The sequence below is a fragment of the Calonectris borealis genome, chromosome 3 (genome assembly GCF_964195595.1).
Source record: "Calonectris borealis chromosome 3, bCalBor7.hap1.2, whole genome shotgun sequence".
Classification (NCBI taxonomy): Eukaryota; Metazoa; Chordata; class Aves; order Procellariiformes; family Procellariidae; genus Calonectris; species Calonectris borealis.
In genome coordinates, this window is record NC_134314.1 from 104,582,573 (window position 1) to 104,609,682 (window position 27,110).

At 38.1% G+C, this 27,110-nt stretch overlaps 1 protein-coding gene across 1 annotated transcript in view; it reads left to right on the forward strand.

The window, feature by feature from the left end:
* Positions 1-27,110, forward strand: part of KCNK2 (potassium two pore domain channel subfamily K member 2) — a 128,218-nt gene that overhangs the window by 53,232 nt on the left and 47,876 nt on the right. Inside the window, exon 3 of the mRNA XM_075147930.1 lies at positions 9,468-9,585. Within this exon, the coding sequence (XP_075004031.1) occupies positions 9,468-9,585 (118 nt within the window). The remainder of the gene's footprint in view (positions 1-9,467; positions 9,586-27,110) is intronic.

Genomic DNA, 27,110 nt, shown 5'->3' on the forward strand with positions numbered 1-27,110 from the left:
ACTACCTTGGTGAGTCTAATCAGAACACAACAGACCAGCGGGCTGTGCATGGTCTGATCTTAAACTTTGGTTTTTAAAGTTTCAGTTGTAAGGTCTTAGAAGGATCTCGTTATTAATAGATGAGAAAGCATTGGTTTGGTGAAGGTTATAGATAATATCTAATACATTATAAAGCTGTAAAAAGGGATGTGGCCAGACACTTTGCTACTATTCCTTCTTTTGGAAGAAGACGAATTTTGACAATTCATCATGGATGGTGTTTTGGTTTCTATGTCCATGCCTGCTCTCAACTTGGCCCTGCCATGCAATGCAAAGTAATTGCCAGGTGACAGAATAAAAGCGTAAAGGTAGTGCAGACTGTGTGGATTTTATGTATATGTGAAAAAAATATATAAACCTGATTTTCATTTACACTAGGGATTTTTTACATCTCGCATGGAACAGTTTTTTTCCCACCACTGAGCTTTTTGTGGGCAGAAGCTGATAGAAACTGGGAGTAATCCAGCTATACACACGCAAATAACAATAAGCATTGAAGAATGAAAAAAAATTATCTAATTAGAGAACTTGTATGTCTAATTATTTCAATCTAGTTCTAGTTCTCTTTTAGTGTGTTGACTGTTCCCTATAGTAAACTTGCTGCTAAACATTTGAAAATGTTGGAGACAGTTTCCAAACTCAGATGCACAAAGTGTATTGCCAAGTACCTAGAAAAATCTCCTGCTGTATTTATGCGCCTGTGCATAGCAGCAAATGTAAAGAGACCTTAGATTACATTGCTGATGTGCAGGTTGCATGCACCTCCTCCTGCAGTGCTGCGCAGCCATCAAATACATGCATATACCTTCATGACATCTCTTGGGGTTAAGAGTTTGTCTCTGGGGACAGGTGAGCCTGACTGAATAGGATATCCAACAACTTTGCAAAATTGTCATTACTGTGGTTTCATACACCTCATTCCTCTATAGGGGGGAATGAATTTTCCGCCCCGCAGACCTCATGTTGTTCCTAGGAGGTAAGGATGTGACCAGTATTGTGCATTGTGGGATGTTTTAGCAATGAGAGACAAATGTTTGTCCCCCTGCCAAAGAGAAAGCTGATTAAAAAAAAGAGAAGAGCTTTTTATGTAAATATCACTTAATTATGTATTGCTCAGCAGTTATTTGCTTTAGCGTTGACTTTTATAAACCAAAATGGAAAAAAAATTCCTTTTAATCCCCAAGCATCAAGTTGTTTAATGTATTATTTTTGCATACAAAAATTGGAAATAAGAGAAATTTCAGTTATATTACTTTAAACATCTAGAGTGTCCCAGCAAGCTGGTGTGAATTATTTTAGTTATCTTAGTGAGTTAATTCTGAAACTTAATAAAGAGTTTTCAAGTAAAGGTACACTGAAATTTAAGTTAATAACAGAACATACCTCATTTCTGGTTCCTTTAGCAGAAACAACCTTCAAATGTATTTATTCTGAAAACCCTCACAAGTGGAAAAAATAATATCACACTAAACAGCACAACCTTTTAATGTGTTCCAAGTGGTAATTTTTGTCATATAAAGCCTTCATTTCGAAATCTGAACAAGTTTTCAGGGTGCTGAACCAAGCTGTCTCAGCAATAAAGGACTCTTGTGGAGTTTTAAGTCCAGCCCCTTTCAGGGTATGTGGATTCTTCTGAAAACTGAATGCCCACAAAAATGTGCTTGCATTTAAAACAAAAAAAAGAATTAATGAACCACCAGGATTAGCTGAATTGACCTTGATCCCACAAGTTGATCTCCTTGGGTTCTGCGTGGGCTTGTGGTTAACATGAGGAGAACAGCTCTCCATGCTGGGGTCCACAGTCATGTCCCAGGCCTGTTTTAATCTTACATTTGCGTCAGCTGCGTTCTCTCTTTTCTTTCCATTCATCTCTTAGACTGTGAATGAGACCAAAATGTGTTTTCTTTTTATCTCCCTTGAGGAAAAATGTGGTTTTTTCTTTGTCTCTCTTGAGGAAAGCCTGACACAGTTATGAATGACATGGGGGCAGTGTTTCTTTCATCAAACTGGCATCACCAGAATTCATCATGGCTTCTTATGTGATTAATTTCTTGTAAAAATATTTTACTTTAAAATATGTGTTTTCTGACACTTCGTTTTTATAGTTCAAGGTAGCTAGCTACATTAAGTTGCACCTCCACTGGTAGCTGATAAGGTTTTTTACAGCTTGCATTGTAGCCCCAAGAAACTAATTTTGTGGCATCCTCAGGAATATGTTGTTTTATTTCAGCCAGATAAGCTCCTTGAGCCGCAACCTCTCTGATTATGTAGAAAACTCTTAACATAAAGAAGTGTAAATCCTTCTTTCTCTCCCACTGATTAGAAGGTATTTGAGCTTGCTGTATCGTTTTTGGAGATGATAATAAATCACAGAGATGCAAAGATCTTGTTTTCAGACAAACCTGAAATTTATTTAGACAAATTTAAAATGTATTAGCTAAGCCTATTAAGCTTGAATCAAATTTTATTCATTCTTTGAAACACAACATTTATAGACATTCTCAATCCTGTGAGCTATAGCTTACAGGTCCTCTAAGCAGGAACTTTTTGAGGGAGTTTGAATGTACCAGTTTAAACCCCAAATATTCTTAGTCTCTCCCTTTTGCAATTCCTTCCAGCCTCCCCAAAAGGAAGCAGGAACCATCCCATGTCTGGATCCTAACCTGGAAGCAGCAGGTGTTTATGCTTTGCAAACCTTAAAGCCTTGAAAAGATCGATAGACCAGCATAAAAGAAATTGATGCTGCAGCATATTTTATTTATTTATCTGGGGATCCAAAATACCATTGCATCGGTTTCTTAATGTACTGTCTGCATGTCAGACATGAAGCTTGTGACAAATTGCAAATACCAGTAGCAGAGCTGCCTGTTGGTGTTTTCAAAGCAACATGAAATGAATGACACTTAAGGTAGTTCAAACACGAAGCGCAGAACTGTAGTTTGTGTTGTTACCTTCTGCACGGCTGTCCTTAGTAAGGCGTCTGCCTGTCAAAGCACTCGAGCTTACGTGTTCTTAAGTTTAAGTATACAGGTAGTACTAACTGGTAAAGGTCCTGTCTCTCTTTTCCTCTCATGGAGTCTGTAAGCCTAGTTTTCACCCCAGTATTTGCTTTCTGCTTCACTCTTGTCAGAAATAAACGTTCAGATGCTATTGTCTCCTTCCACAGAAAAGCCCCCCAAATTCTACCTGTATCCCCAGATCAGAGGAATGTTTATTAGAAGATCCCTGTGAAAGACCTTTGATCATAACCTTACCCAAACCTGTCCTCCACACCGACACCCACCTGCTGTGGTTGAGTCCGGAGGGGCTGCGGAAGCCCCTGGGCTGTGTGCACTCCTCGCTTAGGGTTGCTCCGGTTCTTGCTGTCCTCTTACAGCCAGATCCCCTCTTCTGGCTCTGCACTTAGCTCCTGGAGGGAGGGAATTTTTTGCCAAACTTTCTGTTGCCTGGGAGCGTTCCCGACAGTGATAGGACAACTCCCTTCTCTGTAGTTATTTTCTGCATGGCGGTTAAACCAACAGGAATTTTTTTAAGCATACAGTCTTTATCCTTCATGAGCACAAGAGCAATACAGATTTTTCGGAGAAGAATAAATAAATTCTAACTGCCCTTGTCACTTCTTTGTTCAAGCAGGTTGGTTTCTAACTTTTTTTGCTGCTTCTGGTGTTGGGGCTCTTAAAGGATACATTTACTTCAGATGAGCAGTTTTATAGGACCTAGAACCTAGCTAGCTTGAATGCATATGAATGACAGCTTTTGTCTTAGAAAGGGTGGCAGATATGACTCATTAGTAAGTCAGTTTTGCTGAGCAGCTGTCTGCATAATTCTTCCAGTCTTTAATCTCAAGAAGCAAAGAAAAGCCCTCTTCCCTGAACGTGTATGTATACATACATATATATATGTATGCACACACACAGAATTCATATACATAGACTGTTTGTAATGCATATTTAGAAATAGAATTGTATTTCAGTATGTTTCTACACATTTTTAATTCAAGTAGATTGTGAAAATAGAGTGAAAAGAGTTCTTCAATGCTTCAACGTGTTGGGTACTAGTCTCCAGTGCAGATTACAGTCATATGTTATACAAACTAAAAAGAAAAACATGGGAGTCACAGAATTATAATACAAACCTGATTGCAATCTCATTCAACAGCAAGGCTCAAAAGCATGTGCTTTTGGAGGCTGGAGAGTTGTTTGCTAAGTGTAAAAGCATCCTAGTGTGCCTCTGAACAAAGAACTAGGATTCCCATTCTTCATAAACCAAAGCTGAAATAAAAACGCAGGACTCATGCAGTAGCTGGGCCATATGAGATTTATCGTTATACTGGAGAGTGAGAGGGTGCTCTTGTCAAATGGCAGCAGGACAGCGAAGGAGGAAATCCAGGCTGAGAAATGAGTTTCCAGAAACTTTGAGGCATATCTGACTTTTTGACACCACTTGTTAAATGATTGCCAGGAAGCACAAGCTAACTCCTGACAAGCTGGCTAACGAAAGACTGCACGCTCTGTATTTTGTCAGAAGCATAACTTAGGGTGCTTTTATTTTAATTTTTGGATAGAAAAGCTGAGAGTAATAAAGTGTAGTGTTACATCATTTCATAAAAGTGAAGTGACTGGAAGATGGTGCAAAAGCACATAGGAAGAGCCTGGTGTGGAACAAGGAGATGACTATTAGGGCGACTGGCTTGACACAAACTTATTTCTGCCCGATCCCTGTATGAGACAGTGGTGGATTAGCAGAGGCTACCCTTCGCATTTGTAACCTCTCTGTATTGCTCCTGTGGCTCTGCGGACCCCTGCTTAGTGAATGTAGCTCTACTGCCAACAGGCTGGCTTTCATCCGTCATCTCCACTGACTTCTTGCAGGGTCAGAGGACCAGAGGTTGAAATCCCTGACCTAGGAGAATTGTCTTCTGTTTTCACAAAATGACTGTGCTGTTTGAAAGGCTGCTTTTTCTCTCGTTTTGACAGAAAAAAGTCACAAAATTCTGTGTCTTAATTTACAAGGGTAGCTCAGCATGGCCTCTACCGACAGATATCTGCGTGAACGCAGGGATGTGATAATACAGAACTGCACAATGTATTTACCAGAAAGTGTTTCTAAATTATATAGGAAATGAAAAGCTGACATTCAATTAAAATGAGATTTTATATTGTCACTCTCCTTTTCCCAGTGGTCTGATTTCAAGCAAAAAAAGTACAGCCTGAATGCAGTGCTTATGTGTCTATGGAGCTCAGGTCCTGTTTTTGAAAGTAAGGCAGGTCATGCCTGGCCTAGCCACTCTGGGCTCAAGCATCTCTGCCACTTTTCTCTGATGCTCTAGCAAAGCTTATTCCCGAATATGGGTGTAAAGCCAGGTAGTTTGGATGAAGTACAGGTTAGGACTTGTACTCAGACACAACTCATGCCTATCCTAAGATACAGCACAGAGCTAGCCTAAGTATCCATGTAACTTAAAAAATGGGAATTAAGTTCCTAAAATTTTTAGATATTTGAAAATTTTATCTTAATTCTTTTTACTATCAAAAAAAGCCCACATTTTCACCATTATAAAGACAATTAAGGAAGAGCAAATGGTGAAAAAATGATTACTTTTACTGTAACCGTATAATATTATTCTCAAAATCATTGCACATAGAGGTCTTGATTGGGTGCCATGTGCTGGGTGACCCCTCCTCCGCTCAGTCCTCAGTTATCTCATATGAAACAACTAGTAGACAAATGCTCTGGAAGAAGGTAAGGCAAGTGAAATAATCTACATGGTTTAAGAATTGAAACTGTCCACATCCCTATTCTAATGCTGACTGGTTCTGTAATACTGAAGTGAAACTGGTTTTTAAGTCAGAATTTAGTTTGTATATGGAATAAAATTAAGAAAAACTAGAAAAATTGCCACTGAGGCGGTCAGTAAACTTTAATACTGTAAAGAATTTTTTAAAAGTCAAGAAATTCCCATGTTAAGATCACAAAGTCTTTACAGGCTGCAACATATGATAAATGTACAGATTATATAGAGTTTTCATGATTCTAACTGTTCCGAGATTCAAAATGCACAGAGTTACTATCGCTATTGTGTAAATTAGGGTAAGCTGAAGGGCTTAGGTGACAGAAAGAAGTTATGAAGGAAGGAGAGCATGACATGCCAAACTTGTGACAGATGAAGTGGTTGTGTTTGCTCTAGTAGTAAGGCATCAGTCAAGAAAAAAGGCTGAAGACCAAGAATAAAGTGGCAGAGAAAACTGAGTCTAACAGCACTGGCAGTGAATAGCACGCTATTTGAACACTGAGGGCGAGGCCCCGGCCCTCAGTGAAGTTAGTGGAAACCACCTGCATGAGCCTGGGTTTTTATTCCGGGCTAAGGAAATGTTAATATTCAGTATTCCAGGTAAGTTTGTGCAGTGGATGTAGTCAGAAAGAAGATGCTACCCTGAAATTAGTGCCCTGAAATGTACATATATTAGAAGTTATTATTTTCTTTTAAAATTATGCTTGGGAATAGTCTTAGATGAGGATCTGCTCATAGGCACTGACCCAACTAAGAAGAAAAGATACCCTCTGATCCAAAGAACTGAAAATGCTGTAACCGCTCCCAAAAAATCTGCAGACTTTATGAGACAGTAGTATTGATCTCAGTAAACCAGCAACCTTACCTATCTATCATCCTTGTTAGTAAGGAAGACTCTTACAGAAGACTCTGAAGGAATGTAATGCAGCAGCTTTGTTAGTATTTAAGGCTGGCTCCTCCCAAACGTGGGAACGGTGCAGGAGAAAGCATAATAGTGTGTGTTTGGAAACTTAATAACCTGGTGACGAAGAAGGCATCATCTGGCCCTTTATGTCTAAAACTATGTTTAAAACAATCAGTAGGGTAAATCAGTAAAAGTGCAAAGAAAGTCAATGAGAAATACTGGCAATAAAAAATTACTTATATACAATATTCAACAGATTTATTTAAATAGGTAAATATATTTTTTAATAAGAAAGAGTCTTTAATTTGGAAAAAAGAGGCAGCTGATGGGACTATAAGATCATTAATTTCTGGAAGGAAACAAATAAGAAATTGCTATTCAAGTGTTTCTCATAACGTAAGAACTTCTAAAATTACTTTGAAGCACGTAAAAATCTCAAAAGGGAAATGCTTTTTAAATAATCCACAAGTAAATTGCAGAACTTACTGCCACGGAATGACTTGGCTCCCAAAATACAAGTGACCTCCAAAAGTAGGTAGATAAATGCACGGTAAAATGATCCACCCAAAGCAATCTGATGCAGGTGCCACCTCTCACTTGGCAAGTCCCTAAAACGGCGCTTGGTCAGAAGCTCAGAGGATGTATGAAGAGAAAGTATCACTTGTGTAGTGATGATACAAAGCTCTGAAAACATTTTACATCTGGATCTGTGTAAAACTTGGTCTTGCTAGACTGCCTAAACAGGTGCGTTGCTCCGGGTAGTGCATTCTTCCAGTACAGTAAACTGTAATAAAACATAAATGGTCCCATAAAATTATATTGATCCAGTGCTCACTGGAGAGCATGTTCCCATTTGCAGGTACAAGGACTTGTGATGAAAGTTCTTAGTCCACTGAAATGAAACAGTACTCAAAATGCATTCAGTAGGCTTTATAATGCAGCACACTGAGGTTTATAAGTCAAAGGAATATCTGTATTGTGTAAATTATAAAATCAATACAAGGGATGGTTTTCACATGTTGCTTAGTCTGATGTGTCCCTTCCTACATTAATGTAAACACCTGTCAGTATCGGTGCTGCTGTATTTACTGTTGCCAAGTTGTATGTGGTGTGCAAACGTAGAAGCTTTATTCTTCCAACCCAAAGGAAAATTAAACTCTCTTCCCCTTCCCTTTCCCCATCCTTTCTCCTTCCTCAGTAGGATTGAAAAGTCCGCATCTTTGATGTCTGCTTTTCTGGTGTTTTTAAAAAAAGTTGAAATGAAAACAGTTGAAGGTAGAGAAGATAAAACAGTGTGAAGTCTATGTAAAGATACCCCAGCTGGCTTTCTGTTGACCACCCTGGATGTTGAAAATGGCTTAGGTATGGCAGCCAGATCCCTGTGGCTGCGGAGATGCAGCTCTGGACTTTGAAATGGCTACTTTGTGCATCTGAGCTTTGAAAATGGCAAACTGGAAATGGTGGATTTGAGATGAGATTCCGTCATGAAAAATCAATGGCCTGGTTAATCCAGCGTTGGTATTTTGTCATTTCTCTCCAGATCCACGGACTTCCATGGGCACTGTTTAGAAACAAAAATGTTTTCATTTGCAAATTATCAGTGTATTTTGGGATTGAAAAAATTATTGCTACCGCACAACACTGTTCCTCTGCAACAGACTGCCCACCCTGGTCTGCCCTATTGCTGAATGTCTTTATGTGCATAATCCTTGTTGGACAACTCGCCAAGCAGAAACTATGAGCTAGTTAAAACGTTCATTTTAGCTTTGCAGTACTGCTTCCTCTGTTGTTCTTTTGTTAAACAGCAATTATTATTATAAGGATCATGATTATGAAATAAGTCCTGTTTTAAAGTTTCAGAATGAAATGATAACTTACATTTCTTAAAATATTTATTGCAAGTTTAAAAATACTTTTTCTTGATGTGTACTGTTTAATGCAAATACTGGTATATATCTGCAACGGAGATATAACTAACAGGCATACTTTGTGTGACGCGTTTACAGTAGGTGACACTGCTGAAATAGGAAATGTTTCATATTTCTCGAGACTATGAAAATGTCACTAGTGGCAAGCTTGTTCATTTAGCTGCTAGTACTGAATTTTTCAAGAATGACACTTATGAAGTATAGAGTTGTATAAACTTAGAGATACATGTTTGATATTTGACTCCGAATTTTTTATTAATATAGTGAAAGTTTTGTAACCGTAAGTGTAATTGTTAATCTTTAATTATTGAATTATCAGTTCTACAAAAGTGTTTTAATTAATTGGAGTTCATTTGATCCAAACCAATGCATGGGCGTTTTTTCTTGGGGTTTTAAAATGACTGTTTTTTAAGAAGTACATTTGCTTGCCGAACTTAATAGAGGAATATTTTGGGAAACTCTCATTGTAAATATTTGCCTAATGCATATTTTTCTTCACCAAATAGTTGCAACGGTAAAAATAATTGTGTTTGCTGGTGAACAGGTGATGCTGTTCCTGATATTGTGGATTTTGCATTCTCCTTAATGGTCTGGAGTTTACAGCTCTGCTGCGTGCTGAAGTGCTTGGGGTGTCTGCTGAAGATTAAATTGTAACCTGACTGAATGATAAAACTTGAGCAGAGCAACACTGGTCCTTTTCTGCTTTATTGCTTGGATTAAATAAGTGATTTAATCAATTTACTGTGTAATGTATATTAATATCATTGTTTCATGAATATTGACAAAAATCTTTTTAAACTTGCAGCAAGTAGTGGCAGCAATAAATGCAGGAATCATACCTTTAGGAAACACATCTACTCAGATCAGTCACTGGGACTTGGGAAGTTCCTTCTTCTTTGCTGGCACTGTTATTACCACCATAGGTAGGACACAGCTTATTATCTTTTCATAGTAAATGAGCTGAAATTCTTTTGATTTCCAGTATGTACATATATTTGTTAATGGTAAATCTTCCAAATCTTGTGGTTTGAAGTAGAGAGTTACTTTTTAGCTGCAGGGGCAGAAATTATAGCTCTCTGTAAGGATCCCTAGCTAAGTAAATGTTTCTTCTGTAGAAGAAAAATGCTGCTGTATATTTCTGCGAGGTGACTAGAAGAGGTTGTGGAAACATTTTCTGGGGGGAATTTGGTCAACTGTGTAATCAGAAGTGTTAAATAGGGCATGATTTAAAGCACATATGCATTAAACCTTGACTGAGATGTATGGAATTTCAAGTCTGTATAATCCCATTCTATATTGTTGTTTTCTCTAAATTCTGAAAAAGATGAGAACATGGTGAAGGTTCAGTTCAGCTTAATTTAATCAGTTATGAGTGCTGTATTGATAGGCAGATTTACATTCACTTTGAGGCTTCTGTTGCATTCAGAGAAGTCCAAAGCTCTAGGGCGATTTATCCGTGCTCACAAGCCCAGGGAGTTTTCTGGATCCTTTCTGCATCTGAGAGCCACTGTCCCTCTGAGCAGGTGTGAGTAGGAGCAGCGTTTGATCTTGCCGTTTCTTCCCTTTGACTACAATATAGCGCACATGGTATAGAGTTCAGAGATGTAGTGTGGACCATACAAGGGCCATCCACAAAGGTGGCTGGAAATTTGAAGAAGAACTCAAATGAAAAACGTTTAAGACCTACATTATGAGAGTAACGTGTATGGAATTGTAGCACTGATACAATATTTATCTCTACGTAATATTTATATGCGTATTGTGATGGAAGGGGATGTTCTTTTCAAGTGTTGCATGTACCTTTGTTCTTTCTTTATGTAGAAGTGCATGAGTACTATATTTTTTGTGTGTTTGAGTATATACATGTCTATATATATGTATAAATATTATGTCTGTGTAATATTTTTTCACATCTAGAATAACTAAAACACAGGTTTAGTGAAAACAGAGTGAAACTTTTACCTCCCTGAGGTTGGTAACAAACTTAATGATTTTGTAGTAGTAGGTCTACAACGTAATAAAACCCACAAGTATTGAAAAATGCAATTTTAACAGATTATAACCAAGAAAAGCAAGAACCTTGAAAGGATAGTTTTATGGTCAGTCTTATGTTATCCTCTTCTGACAGCACAACACTTTATGTCGTAAGTAAGTATCCATGGTCCTGTAGGAAGTGCTTAATATTTGTTTCAATTCCGAATAAGGATAGAAGTTAACATATGTGAAAAGTGTTCAAGGAATTAAATGATTCAAAAATTATTTTAAAGCAGTGAAACATTTTGTTCTTAGTAAAGCTAAGGCTTTTCTAAATAAAAATGTTTCCTGATTTAATTTACTGACCTGATTCAACCAAAACATGCATGAGTCCTGCTTAGAGGAGAAAGAGGGATTTGCAAAGGCATCCAGGCCACAGATCCGCTGTCCCCAAGAGGCAAGATAACCCAATAGGAAATACAGTTGAAAATTAATATTTCAGGTAATTTCTGCAAACCAGAGTCGTCAGAATCAGGTCAGATTAGGCAACTGTAAATATTTATTTCAGGTTTTGTGATAGAAAACTGAGAAAATCTAGGGAAAAAAAATCTTCTGTAAAATATTTTGGCTTTGGAGTAACTGTATTTTTCATCAGTGAGCCTTTCTGATGGGAAGCTCCCAGTCAGCTGCAGTTTTGAGCTTTGTTTCTCAGGACCTGAGGACAGCATGCTTACATGAAAGCCATAGTGTGGTTGGCGTTGTCTTACTGCTATGAACCATCTTCCCGATGGTCCACAGGGCTTGCAGTGTGATAGCAGGCGGAGCTGTCAAGAAAAGCCCTTGGGATTGTGACTTTCCTGGGAAAATGGTGACAAGCGTAGAAGTTGGGTGTGCTTTCCCTTATTTTTTATATTATTATGTGCCATCAAATGATTTTGTGTTCAGAGCAGCATCTTTTCATCTATGAGTAACCTTTTGAAAATGAAGGCATTCCTTCCAATTAGGGGGCATATGATTATCATGTAACTTGATATTTTAATTTCTCAAGAGACTAAGAATGCAGTTTATGAGCATCCCCAGAGAGTTGCCATAGATTTCAGCCAAACACTACAGATATTCTCTATGGACAAAGACAGGACCTTATAAATTCACAAAACAACTTTACAGAAATAATTTGTAAAAGTGGTTTTATAAATATGAATAAAATTTATAAATATTATGTCCTTTACACTGTATACCTTAAGAAGTACTTGAGTAGAAGAAAAAAGGATTACTATCATTTAGAGAAAATGATAGCTTTCCAGTGCTGCAGCAGATTCTCTAGCTTTCCAAACCTCTTATTACTATAATTTTACCTTCTCATTTAGCCCACACTCCTCCTGGCGATATCTCAGAATCTAAGAAATTCAAACGGAACCAAGAGTTTATTTATGGATAATGTTTCCCAAACTTTTCTTTAATGACAGTAGCACTTGCATCCCACAAGTATTCGGTTCCTGGGGAGAGGATATAATAAATAAAGCCTTCAGCATTTCCCTAAGCAGTAAGTTATTGGTTTACAGTTACTGTTATTATTGTATCACAGTAGTGATGAACATTTAAGTGAAAGATATTGACCATGTATTTTGGTGGCTGTTGGCAGCAGTCCAGAACCATCTGTAGTTTTTTACTCTTCTGGGTCTCCTCTGGGCTGCTGAAAGGTTCTGTGATCGGACATGTAAATCTATTGAGCTTCAAAGCCAGCTAACAAAAGCAGAGGTAACACTAGAGAAAACATGGCTTGATGTTTATTTAACAGGTTTTTTTATTCCCTTGTAATCCTTCATGTCATCCAATAAATGTTACAGTGCATATTATAAATGAATAAACTCAGTTTTAATAGAACATAATCTGTCATACTGCTACTAGATCTTTCCTAAGAAGTGGATTTAGTTGAGAGGTCAGGGTTGAACAATTTCACAAGACTTTATTTAGAAAAGGTCCTTTGTAGCTTTTTTTTCCATGTCTGAGTGGGTTGGTTTTGGCTTTGCATTTACTACTGTACAACAGCTTAAAACTTGTTTCAGGAAGGTGTTGCGAATGAGTGGTTTAAGGCCACTTAAAGAATCACCGTCAAAGGTATTAGCAAAAGGTGGTTTTAATAGGAATTTATAAAAGTGCAACTTAACAGAGTTCTATGGCAAGGTTCACTCTATCACTTACTACATGGATGAAGTATACAAAGGAAAATCGAGTTAGAATTGAGCTGGAATGATTTATACAGAGACCAAGGACGAAAAAGGGTAAGGGAGACCCTCCTGTTGAGTCATGAGGTTCAGAGAAGATCCCCTTGCTTTCTAAACCCCTGATGGAGCTTAGGTGCAGCTAGGTCCAATCTTAGTCTCAGACTTGGACAATGGTTTATGTGGAATGGAAGAAATACAAAGAGTAAGGAGACCCTCCAGTTGAGTCACGAGATTGAGAGTAGACCCCCTTGCGTTCTAAAATCCTGATCGAGCTTAGGTGCAGCTGGATCTACTCCTAGTCCCAGACGTGGTCAACGGTTTATGTCTAAGGGATTATATGTGTCTAGCAGCAGTCTAAGGTTCATTCACAGTTTTAAGATGGATCACAAGATATTAGCAGCACTTAATCATTGACTAATTTAACATTTACAAAGTGAGTCAATAGAATTTGCTACAATCACAACAGTGACTTAATTACAGATTTGAGATGGCAATATTTATACTATACTTGCTATCGGGTACCTAAATCAATTCACGCATGCACACACAGAGACACAAATATATATAAACGTACAAAGGCATACCTGTTAAAAATTCCCCTCAAGTCCAGTGAAATGTTCATATCAAATGTCTCGGCATTTCTCAGCGGGTGAGGGGTTGAGCCTTGAGGAGTGTTTCAGCCCAGGTCCCATCGTCGGTCGGCCATGGTCCTCCGAATATCACAAACTCGAGAGTTCGCAAGCTCTGAGTGGCGTCCCAGTCAGAGGGAGATACTGGGCGCAGCCCACTGTGGTCCAGGAGAGCTCACAGGGTCTCACTTAGGACTGCTGTTTATAGGTTTGCAAGATGATTGGCTTTAGTCATCTGTAAACTTCCATCCTGGCCACAGTCCAAGGTGGTCGTTACCAACATTCTCAAGATTTCAGTAACAATCGTACCGTTCCACTTGAGTTTCGCCTCAGATAAGGGTGTCAGGGGATGACGAATTATCCCCACTCTCGTTCCGCACCTTGGCCAGGCAGCAGGAATTCCTGGTATGGTCAGTGCCGTTCCCCCACTTCAGCCATGCAGAGTTCCTGGTACGGTCAAGGGACCCTTCACTGCCCAACTCATTATACAAAGGCCAAGGCTTAACGGGAGTTACTGAGACCACAGAAGGGACCTCACTGGTTATAGGTTTGGCTTGCTTAGTCAGGTGTTCTCGCTTGTGGATATGCTTCTAGCACAAATATGCCTCATCTCAACAAGAAATGTGAAACTATGTGATTATTCTGTGCGTCTGGAGCAGTTTCAGAGAGTCCGTAAGATGGAAAAGGGTCTATGAAAAATATTGTTGCATTGTTCCCTGGGATACTGTGCATGCTGCAAAGCACAAAAACTATTTTTCTACCTGAAAATGTCATTATGCAGTCAGTCCTGCTCTAAGACCACATATCCAAAGAAAAGGAAAAAGAGAGTTGAGAAGAAAAGCAAGAAAAAATGGTAACTCAATCATAAAGCTGGAGATAGTGCTGAGGAAGAGGGGAAAATAATCTACATCACCTCTTTTTATTCTAAGAGCTCATTGTTGGCGCTGGACATGTTTTTTATCATCTAAAAAAATTTCCTTTGATATGTAGCTTAACTCAGAAATGGGCATACAGACACAACCTGTGCACACTCTGCTTCCCCCCAAACAACTTATATTTTAGGGCCTGAGAAAGTTTTATATTGACAGCATGATAGGAAAGGAGACCTCTCTTACTGCAAGCTTGAGACCTGTATCTAGAAAAATGAAAAAACAAAGTAGACATATCAAGGCCTTGAGCTTAGCAGTTGTTTTCCCAAATGGCTGTTGTCTCAGCACATAAAAAATGTAGTGTCAACCGTAATATCAGAAACTGTATCATGAAAACCGCTACTAGACTCCTATGGATCTTCATCTAAAATAGCTGTATTATTTCTGCTGTTATTCCAGCCAGTCTATAATGACTTTATCAAGCACTGCAAGTAGACATATAGTGGAAAGGGCCCTTATTCAGACGCCTGGAAGATGGAGTATTTTGAATAGCAGTTGTGAGCATGTCGGGAGTGCCAGCACCCTCACTGGTAGCTGTGGTTTGCCAGAGCGCATCCTTTCAAACAGAGCCAGGTCTACACGGGGGCGAGCTCACAGAGCTCCATGAATACCTTAGCACTCGAGGATGCGTTGCAGCCATATTGATGTCCAAATCCAATAGTTGCTAATAACTGTGTCTACAAATCAAAAAAGGAAGAACACATAATTTCTTTTTGTCCTTTTCCACTGTTTTTCGCCAGCCCTTGATTTTTGAACCCAAACTTCTCATATGCACTGGAAGCTGAACCTCTGGAGAAGTTCACTCTTTAACTTAGCTTCATGCAGCTAGCTATGGTAATACGGTTATGGTTTTTGGATCCAAAAGCCTAGCAACCGTTATTAACGAGTGCAAAGGAATGTGAATCTTTTTTTAAAAAAGAAAAAGAAACAAATTGTAAATATTTATGTTTTAGGGAACAGTTGTGAATAGCAAGCAGCTAAGATTCTGCAAAAAGATTAATACTTTTGACTAGAAACCTGAACTTGGTTTGTCACTTTTAGAGTTTCAATTAGTTATGTAGCTTCAAATGCAATTTCACTGGAAGGAATACTTCTTTCTGCCATTTTCCCACTGCCTGGACACAAGTTTTCTTGTGAAGGCAGGGTATTTTAAAAAGTCATATTACATTGCTTATTGATTTGAAACAATAATAAAATCCTGCTGCTAAATCTGTCCCTTCTGGCACCATTTCACTGCATTTTTGAAATACAAAGTAACAGAATAATGTGTTGATAACTAAAATATACAAAATATGTTTGATGTTATAAAAAGACAAACATTGTTGATAATCAAATGTGTTACCTATTATGTCAGATAATCATAAAGATAAAAAATTGCAAATGACGTTGAAAAATTTGTTCCCTTAGTTCAGAAAAGTAAGAAGCATCACATACTTATGTTAGAACAGTTTTCTTTTTTTTGATTGTTTGTTTGAGCCACCAAAGAAGAAGCAGAGCTATCGAGGATGAGCATAAAAATTTCATTTGAAAACATTACTCCAATTTGCTTATCAGAATATAAATGCTGGGGTTTCTGTTTGTGCATTTGAAAGGGAAGAGAGAAGAAGCAAGCAAAAGAAAGAAGTGCAAATGCTGAGGTGATTGAGGAGGGGGTTGGTGAAAAACTCCTAAAAGTAAAAAACATAAAATACATTTGCCTGAGAAATACTCTGATATGTGATTTTCTCTATCATATCAGTATTCAAATCTGCATCTGGGACTGTGACTTAAATGAACTGGACTACATGGTGGACATCGGAGTATATGGCTTCTGAGGACCTTTTTCTTTCAAGGCTCCTCAACTTGAACTTTGGTTCCCTTTCCAAAGCAACAGGTATAGTTTCGTTAAGGCAAGGTCATGGATCTTACCCTCCGCTAGTAGCCCGGATGCACGTGTCCAGATTTCATATAGCTTCTAGCAGGGGTATGTGTGTGGCAAAGCTGAGTATAGTCAGTTGATAAGACCAGCTGCAGAGCAATGCAGAAAAAAAGTGGTTAAGATTTATGGTCTGTGAAAATGTGGTAGTGAAAGACATGCTAAAGAGGTTGCTGGGGAATGAGGTGGAAATGTTCCTTCTATCTCTTACTCTGTAGAGCGCTCCACTGAAAACTGCTGTCTTACCATGATTTCATATCGCGTCTCGAAGTGTGTTAAATATGTATATCTCATCTGATAAAATGTCAACAGAAAGAACTATTGTGTTTAAAAAAAATCCCCCTGAGATCTCTTCAGAATTCAGCCTTTCCTCTAGGTTAGCGTTGTGCTTACTTTCCCATCCCCGTGCTGCTGTTCTTAATAGAAGATGTTAGAGCTAAAATAGTTTTTTAGTCTCTATTTGTTCCATTCTAATTTATCGCCTTTGCTTCTTTCGTTGCTCCTGTGAAAAAGTGTCTGAGTTTGACCCAGTTATTGGCTGTTGACAAATAGTGGTTCACTCGTGCTCTGGAGAGACCTGTTAGGATTTGGCAACCACATTCTCCAAATATTTCATCTGAACTGAGCATAGTCTCTCCCAGGACAGTAGCGACTAAACAAGATTTCCTCTGTAATTATTTCTCCCAGGAACAGTGAGTAGAGAGTGTATTACCACTATGCCCTCAATTTTCTCCTGCATTTGTTCAGGCAGTGAGAAAGAGGGCTGATCTGACTCGAATGCTGAGGAAATAACACTTGGACTGTACAAGGTTCAGCAGCAACAATTAGGATAAGACTGCTGGGAGCTAGTGGACCTGGAACAGTGGTGGAGGAAGGACCATGGTGAAGAGCTGAAAGGAAATTATATTAGATGAATGGCTCAGTTAGAGACATTGAGGGCTTCTATATCAGAAAAATTGAATTAAATTGAATGAGCAAATCAGAGAAAAGAAATTGAGCCTCACTGACCAGAACGACTGAGACTAAAAGGAGAGGACCACTTTTTTTCCTGCACATGCTAGAATACTCAACAACACTAAGGGTGCCTCTGAAATTGAAGAAGTGCAAGTTTGTGGGGTTATACACAGCTTTAATTACACAGAGAAGTGCTATTTTTTCTACCAGCCATTTTGATACTCAGGTATCTGACAGGCAGGTATATGGTAAATTGCAAGCACTTGCATGTTCTGTGGGCCATATTCATAACAGAAAGGATCTGATATTTCTGGTGATATGTTACTTTAAATTATTAGCTATATTGGAAAAGCTTAGGGTGATGTAGCCTCTTAATAGTGTGAAAGTGCAAGGGAGTTTTTGTTGACCGGGTAAGTTCTGAATTCTGGACAAGAAACTTGGCAGTGGATGGTATAAAGGGATGCTGTCTCTTTAGGGAAGGTGGTGGCATCAGTGACATTTCATATCACTTTTCATATCTTTTTTATACAGATCTTTTTTCACGGATTTTTGGTCTTTTAATCTTGATTCAGAGCACTGTAACACTTTTCTTGTAACACTGAGTTTCCAACTATGTTTATATTCTGGAATATTTTTTCCGACCACCTGGAATGTTTTTCAACATTGATGTGATTTCATTAAAAATTGGTTTTGTCAAAAAAGCCTTTTTAATTTCATTGATAAGCTTCCTGCTAGGCAGCACTGATGGTTTTATTTTGGTGTGGTGTCTATTTATTGCTGGATTTGGCAAAGCAAGGAGGAAGGCGTACCATTTTTGCAGTTTGATGGGCTTGTACATTCTTACCTTTTAATCTTCCTTTTCCTCAAAACCAGCAAAAAATTGTGTTAAAACAAAATGCCAGGCATGCAGCTTTCCATCACTCTCTTGTACCTTCTGTAATTTCCTAAATGACAGACTACACTTAACACAGTTCTGCTGAGGTCTTGCTGTGGAATGAAAATGTCAATTCGTCAGTTGTGACACAGTTCCCGATTTACACTGCAAATGAGCATTGAAATTTTCACAGCTTACTCTGTTAATGCTCGTGTGCTAATGAAACTGGATTTTGTTTTCTTTATTCAGATTTCTCATCACCAGCTGATCAGTATAGGGTTTCCGAGCCTCCTGATCATGTCCATTTTAATTTCCAGGTTACGAAAGCTTGTTGTTATCAATAAAGGAAAGGCTGCCAGGAAGAATTGCTGGATATGGTTATACTGTTTGCAGAATGCTAGGATGAATGAAATTATTTCCTGCTTCCCTTTTTGTTTATTTTCGTAATTGCATCAGGAGCAGTGCAACCAACCATGAGAACCTCAAATCCTATAAGCAAACAGAGGCACAGGATTTTGGAAAATACAGATAAAAGTGAATGTTTTGTGCTTTGTTTCTACTAAACAAGAAGTAACAAAATTTGAGTCACTGAGTGTGTTAGGGTTTAGAGGTCAAAATAAAAGCACCTGTATGTAGTGTCTATATCCCATCAGGATGATCTGTTGGTAAGTTCCCCTTTGACCGTGTTAAGCTGTTTACCATTATATGCTGCATTATTCACAGCTGTTTGCACTTACTGTTTAGTTGAGCTGCTAAACAGGACCAGCTTTTAAAAAGGGAATAGCAGCCATAATCAATGCCAGATTTTTTTTTTTTTTTTTTGAGACTAACAATATAAGAGTAGTGTGTTGGGCTGTAACCTCCTTTGAAAGTGAAGCTGACTGTCTCAGCTGGAGTTCCTGCCTACTGTCACTTTAGAAGGTAAGGCACTTTTTAGGTACCTTTAGCATGAGTTCTGGGTTCTAAAGACTTGAAGGTCTCTTCTTAAGCAGTTTGACAAAACTGGCCAAATAGCATATTGCTTTATATCAGGTGAGAACCTGCCTAATGTAAGTCCCATGCTGTTTGCCTATCAGATTGATGTGAACGTAGGATGAGGTGTTTTTTCTTCCTGGAAACTAAGATCTGAAGAAGATTGTTTGTGTTGTATTGAGGCTTTGCTCAATGTACCCATCAACTGTACGTCTGCTCCCAAGGCCCAGGAATGCCCCTTGGCACTCTGGCTGGTTGGAGCAGGACAGGGGCTACTGCTTATGGGGAATAGCTGGGCTTGCGTGTTCCAGTGGTGTACCGAATTGGAGATCTAGGATCTGCCGAAGAAAAGGCTCGGTTGGCCAGGACAGACTCTTAGCCCCCTATTCACTCAAATGTTTGTATGTAAACTAGGCTGTACTATCCCTGAGAGCTGGAATTAAAAACCTGATGGATTCTGTTTCAGTGATATTTGAAAGTTAACTATTTTTTCTTCGCCCCCCCTGCCCAAGAATATGAAAAGGAAGTTATACTGATAGCCTAGAAGGGCTTAAAGATTTCTTGAAAAAGTGAACTGCCAGTAGTATAAAATCTGATGTGTTGTGCCACCAGCATTATGGAGTAAAATAGCATTAAAGTATCACTACAGCACATGAGAATATCCATTAGCATTTTATAAAAGTGTGAGGGTTTTTTTATACACTGAGAGGTCTCTGTATTTTATAGATTTCTCATTATTGCCAGCAGCTTGGTTCCATTAAAAAAACTGAAAAACCAAAAGGGAATCTGGGTAGAAATACAGGCGAAGGGGAAATTAACAAAATCCATTAACTTTTTTCAGTGAGTCTTTTGCTTTGGAAAATCTCACCCTCTGGTGTCATCCTTTTTTGCAAGATCTGCATCAGTCAATATAACTGCAAGCAAAGTTCTAGCTCGTATCTCAGTGTGGGTTAGAAATCCATATTTTTCAGGATTAGAAGTTTATTTCTACAGTAACGTGTATCATCTGCATATGCAGTGCTAAGTATAAAGCAGATAAAAAGTGATTAAAAACTGATCTGAACTGCTAATGCAAGTGTAATCATTGAGTACAAAAGTTACTGTCTGACGACTTCAGTTTTTCATTTTGGAGGAGCAGACATTTACAAAAGACACCTGTTACTTGCAAGCTAGTAGTAAGATAGGTCGTAAAAAGGACTCATGGGATACAAATTTTAGGTGACAGTGCAGAAAAGCCCTATATATGCATTATCTACCCTTTCCTGGTCATGCTGGGTTTCACCAATGAATAGTTAGACACTTTTCCAGGTGTGAAGAAAATGGGATGTAAGCTAAAGGAAGGAGAATTGTCTGCTACATACTACCTAAAAGCAAATAAATATGTGTGGTAGTACAACTATTAGCCTGTAAAACATATGATGAGTTGCTCTCTTTCTCAGGGTGTTCTTATATTGAGTACTAATAGTTAAAATTTTAGTCTGGACTTGTGCAGCCGGGTCAGGAAGAATAACACCTTTTTCCTTCTAGTTAATTTACTTTCTGAAAGTCATCCTATTCTAGTTAAGGCGGTCTCAGATTGATTTTTTTGTTGTTTTTTTGTTTTTGTTTGGTTTTTTTTTTTTGTTAAGAGAAGCAGTTAGAAATACTCCCTGATGTTAATAAGAGATTAGCATCTAAGTTCTTGACTTTTTGGTTCTGTGGGACAAATCTGCAGATAGTTTTTCTGTTGTGGCTTTACTAGAGATGTGCTTTTCTCCCTTTTCTGCACTGTGTAGGATTCTGATGTGTTTTGCTGGACCAGTAACCAGAGCCTAGAGAAAGCCAAGTATAATTAAAGAAAAGACATTACTTCATTTGAACATCTTTACTGTGGATTTTTCATAGCAACAACGCAAACTGTGTGAATTCAAGCCTCACTTGTTGCACAGGAGTTTCATGGTAATCATGGTCCCAGTTAGTCTCCCTTACCTGCAGGGATCCTTACTCAAAACCAGTTGTCCATGTGAAATCAGTAATTCAGTATGTTCAGATACTGTGGGTATGGAAGTATTAATTTAATATTTAGATGAATAGGTGGAAAGTATCAAGCTGTCTGAGTAGGAAAAAGAATTCCAATCTTGAGAATTCAAATACTTTACAAAATCCATCAAGGCAAAGGTGTTTTATTTTTTAATGTTTTGATTACATTTTTTTTTCATTCCACAGAACTTGTTATTCTTTTCTAGAAAACATATGTTTAAGTTCTGGTACCCAGTGTTAAGACTATATATAGTTAAGGATAACATTATTTGAAAAGGTTGGTAGTGTTTTTTATCTGCCAGTGTCATGAGGACAATGCCTGGCATTGTAACCAAATGGAAGAATCGGGCACGTCGCTCTTGGGTCCTCTCTTGTTTTGGATAGCCAGGCTCCAGCTGTAACCTCTGAATAATTGCTTCTTTGCTGTCATCACCTTTTGCTGTATAGATTTTTCATCTCACTTCCTTTCTCCAGGCATATAATCTGAATTAAATACTTCTCAAGAATGGACTGATGATGCTTGCACTTGTGAGGCTAACAAATAAACTCTTTTCTGTCACTGGGGTTAGTTGTGCAACTTATTTTAGTTCAGGAAAGTTTTCTTTCTGGTAAAGATAAATACTTGAAGGATTAGATTGCTTTTATTACATGTTAGCATTTTGTTCACCTGTGAAAACTTTCACCATCTGAAGAGACTGCATAGGAAGGAAATTCCCTCCTCTTGTCTACAGTTGCTGTTTCTTGTCCAAATTCAGAATGTTTTAGTTGTCTTTTTTCCTCTTCAACCCCCAGGATTAGCAACAGTGAGGATTATTTGTTCACCTGTAATTTTTGCAGACTTTCATTCTGAAATTATATCATTGGATCATCTATTAGTAATGACTTGCTCAGTTTACCTGCATTCTTTGGGTAGTGTGGCACAAAATTATTGGGGAAAACATGGATGGATGGATGACTTTGGCTCACAGGTCTTTGAGGCTTTTTGCAGTGTGATGCATGACAGCAAACAGATGATTGTGGAACCAGCATGGTGCTTGCCATCCACTGTTCTGATCTCTTTGCTGTTGTGTTGTTTTGTCTGTCTTGTTTATTTAGATCACAAACTCTTTGAAGCAAGTATTTTGGGTCATAACAGTAACAATATGATCAAGTATCCCAAATGTCTGTGTTGCTCAGTTTAACTGATGACATGTTAGGGAGATATTTTACAACCGTTGAAGTTGCTAATTTTTATTTCCTAGCTCTGCAATCAAGAAAAATTCCTGCATCAAAGTTGTCTCAGATTAAGGAACTGTCTTACTTCTAATTTACATAATCTTAAATTTCATAATTTTATGTGATATTTGAATACTATTTAAAAAAACCAACACAACGGACTAACTTGAAAAGACTGAAACTTTTTTCAATGAAGTGGTGAATCTTTTAATCTTACTCTGTAATCTTTTACTTAAATAAGATAATGTCAGAGGCTATTAGAGCCTCTAACTTTAGCTTTTAAGTAGGTAACATTCTCTGTAGGAAATACCTTTGGTAATTTTAATGGCTTAAAAGGTTGGCACCCACTCTAAAGTCATGTTGGCAGTCTGAATGTAGTTTTAGATTTCGACATAAATATGCTGAAACACCTTTGATGTCACCAAATGCTTTTAGAAATCTGCCAGCATTGTTGCTGGGTTAAACCTTTTCACCTTTTCAGACTGACCTGGAGATACCAGTTCGTACTTTTATTGCACCACAGATTGATAAACTTCACTCTGATCAGAAATGCACAGATTATTTGCAAAAAACCCAGCATTTGGGCTTTTGATAAACAACCATTACTGCTGCTTTGAGAAATGGGTGCAGGAAAATACATTTGCTAGAATTTGGGAAGTGTTAGTGCACTGGGAGCCATGGCAGTGCTCCTGGTGAAGGCAAAGAAACTTTTACTCTTTGGCTTGCTCTATTCTTTCTCTGATATAAGAAAGGATGGTGGATGTGAAAGGAGACTTATTAGGGGCTGTAAACCTTGCTCCACATTTTGGACAGTGTAATTGGAAAGTGTAATTCAACAGCCTGAGAAAGGAGAACTTCTCTGACCATATGTCTGTCTACAGTCTGGTTAAGAACTGACCAGAGAAAATGTGCTTACCAGAACAAGAATCTATTATCTGATTCACTACTCCATTATAGATCATCAAGACTGAGAAACTTTTAATTTTTGTGTCTCATTATGGGATTTATTGAGCTTCAGCTCAGCCCTGAAGTGGTATTTTCTTAGGCTACATAAAAATGTAATTTAGGTTTGCATTTGCCTGAAATACCTTATTTTGCTGTGAGATGGTTTGTAGATCATCTGTGTGAAGAGACATCTATAAATTTGTAATGACTTATGACAGATTCTTATTAATATATTTTTCATCCTTAGCTTTTAAATCTGTACTTGCAAGCATCGCATGCTCTTGTCTGAACTTTTGACTGCTAATTAGTCATTGCTGTTAAATTGTTCAGAATTTTCATGTCTACAGACAAATATGAAATATGGATTTGATTGTTCAACTAACCTGATAGTCCCTTTTGTCCACTATAGGTCAGTGAAGACTTGGAGAAGTCATTACTCTTTGCTCTGTGTTTTTATCTTGCAATCTTCAAGCTATGCTTTTCTTATGATTGGGTAAAAGGAGTGGTAACCAGTGTGGTTCTGCAGAAGTAATTAGAGAAGAAAAGAGTCAGTGCCATCGGAAATGTACACGTTATAATTGAGCAATTGCTACTAGTAGACTATTACTCTCAAAATAGTGTTAAATAAGAGTGAAGATACTGAAATGCAAGAATTAGATTTCATTGCTTGATGTCTTGTTAAATACATAGATTCATAGGTGCCTCTGAAGCTGCAGTATTATCAATAGAGTGGTTTTGGTAGGTCTGGCTTAAAAAGGAAAAAAAAATTGTATCCTTGACTAAACCAGTTAACTTTGAGTTAGTGTACAGGGTAAGATACCAATATTTCCTTCTTTCTTTTTATTTTCATTAACTTATTTGCAGGAGAGACAAATGTTTGCATGGAGTGCTTCACTGGTGGGGTGAAAACCTGAATTGCATGTCCAAGTGTACAGTATCAATTTGTCTGGGACTCTGTGCAGTAGATACTTGTTGTGTGAAGGAACGTGAGTGTGAGACCAAGGATCATGCTTCGTTTTAAAGGGTGGAGTTGCAGGAACTGCAGATGGCAGATACCTAGTCTTGGAGCTTGATGTAGTAGAGCTTATAACCGAAATAATAATTTGATATCTTAAGTTCAGCTTTTTTGTTTCTTTGAAATAATGATGCATAGGGAAGGCAGGAATATAGCTCCTTCAAGCACAATAGGAGAGGTGTGTTATGTTATGCCATGTTCTGCCATACTGAAGTAACCAGCCCTGGCAATTGCCCCCAGTGGTAATGAGCTTGATGAACCTACATGATAATGTAGTATGGCAAATATTCGATCCTGCAGACTAGAGATTTACAGAGTTAAAAAACATCCTTGGTGATCAGTAACAACAATAGGGAAGAAGAGGTAGACAGGAAAGAAATTGGGAATTTTAAAGATTAATTTAAATTAAATTTTAAATTATCTTTAAAATTAAAATAATTCTCAAATGACTCTAGTGAAGGCAGTTCATAAACCTGGGAATGGTTGTATGAAGGAGTAGATTGTAGTAGGGTATGATTCACTATTTGTTGGTGATCTATTAAGAGTTTGGAAGAATGTGTTTTGTAGGGATTTCTTCTTTTATGAGCAAGTCTTACTACATATTGATAAAACCACAGCATTTTATGATGGAAAAAATGACTATTACATGGCTAGAATTCAATAATGGGCGATTACTTCTTTGTAAGAAGAGGTATGATTTGCAGGGAAAGGCACTATCTTTTAGTAGAGCCACTCAAAACAGCTGGAAGGACAGATGAGCTTTTTGGGCATAGCTGAGGAAGGCCTCATTTAACAAAAATAGTGTTGTTTTTCTAATTGTATCAATACTCTACTCGGACATTTTGCTTTTCTATTATTTATCCCACTTATGTGCTGCTACCATCCTGATTATAAAAGAACTATGAAATGTTTGAACCATCTTGCAGATACTGAGAGACTTGTGTCTCTACTCTCATAGTAAAACATTTAAATATGTTTATTGATCTCAGTTAATTTTTAAAATGAGATTTCCATAATGATATGCTCCTGGATCATCATACAAAGTGAAGTGTAAAGACCCATCTGTGCTACTCATTCCCCCCCCCCCCCCCCCCCGCCCCTCATGTTTTATGTTTGATAGTTAGAGCACCTTAACCTTAGTGGTTGTCTAATATTTCTCTGTGACTGGTAACTTATAGGGGCTAATTAGAAATAATCATTCTTTCCATAATATGCTGAAAATAAAAGATCAGATTTAGAATAAATGAATTTAGAGATATGATTCATAAAACGTAATGAAGCAGCCAAAATTATTTGTCAATCAAGAAAATAATACGTAATACATTGGCTTCCACATTAGAGACATCCCTTCTCCAGGTTCTGGCTGGCTGAACAAGTCCTGTCCTGTGCTCTGCAGCCATGATAGGGCAATAGAGGTGGGAATCAAAGAAAGAATCATAAGGAGTTTCCCCTAGAACTAGCAATAAAACAGAGATTGACGATAGGATGGGACCCATATTCAGCTCTCATTAGCATCAAGAAGTTTTGTATTTGACTTTGAGAGAAACCAACCCATCATGTTTGAGTGGGTAGCTTTGTACTGTGATGCTTTGTGAACCCTATGTTTGACAGATGTGTGAATGCATGTGCATATATATGAATATATAATGTTACCCATCATGAAAATAGCCTGCCAGTCTTGGGCATGTGTGAGTTCCCTGCCAACCAGGATGCATGCAACAGTGAGTAGTATGCCTTTGCTGAAGATACATGCTGTGATGTGTTTCAGAAGGGCAGGTAAGTATGTCATGGCAGCTTGCCACTGGCTGGCCATGCACTCCTGCAATTCTAAGATGGATTCATGTGCTGGATATAAAGATAAAACCACTTCATTCTCATCCTTATCAAAAAGTTCAGGATTTTTCAAAAGATAAATTTTTGTATTCTACTTAAAGCACCTATCTCTGATGATGGGATAGAGAAATGAAGTATTGAAAGCTGTTGGAAGACATGAGATTACCAGATGCTTGTTAGAACAGCATGTTGCTCTCACGCAGAGAGAGGATGGAAACGTCAACTGCAGTCCTCTGTGAAAATGCTCCCACAGAGATCTGCTTGTTAACTAACACCAAAAAATCATGGCAGGAGAAGCTGAAAAAGCAACTGGGATGGTGAATGCTTTATTGATGAGGGGACCACTGGACGCAGAATAGTGCAAAGTGTGTTCTGGCTCTGGAGATGTTATGCCTCTCCCTGGCATATGGCCTTTGGAGAAATTGTAAAGAGGAGACACCTACCCTAAGCATCAAACCTGGGATGTTCCTCTGAGTTGTCTGGAAGCCGGAGTGGATAGTCTTCATCCTGTGCTGGCTGCTTTCTCCAGCACTCTCTCCTTCTCTCCCCATCTTTTTCTCACACCTTTTTCATCTCAGGTTCATCTACACCCACCTTTCTTTTCCCGTTTTCCATCTGTCCTCCCTCTGAACTCACCTGGAAAAATAACTGCAGAACTAATAGAACACCTCGCCAGGGAAGGCTGTAGCCTGCATCTGAATGAGGAAGGGGTTTTCAGACAGCAAGTGACACCATTTGAAGCTGCTTCTTTTTATCACAAAGCATTTTAAAAACTTAGTTTTTGGACTAGTCCAGTTGTGAGCCCCTAGTAATAAATCTGCCACATGATATATTTGATAGTGCATATGGCACTATCATTAACACTATAGCTAAATACTAAATCACAAAGAATTTTCTAGGGAAATTAAAATCTGAAGATTCCAGAGAGAAAAGCAGATTTGACAGCATT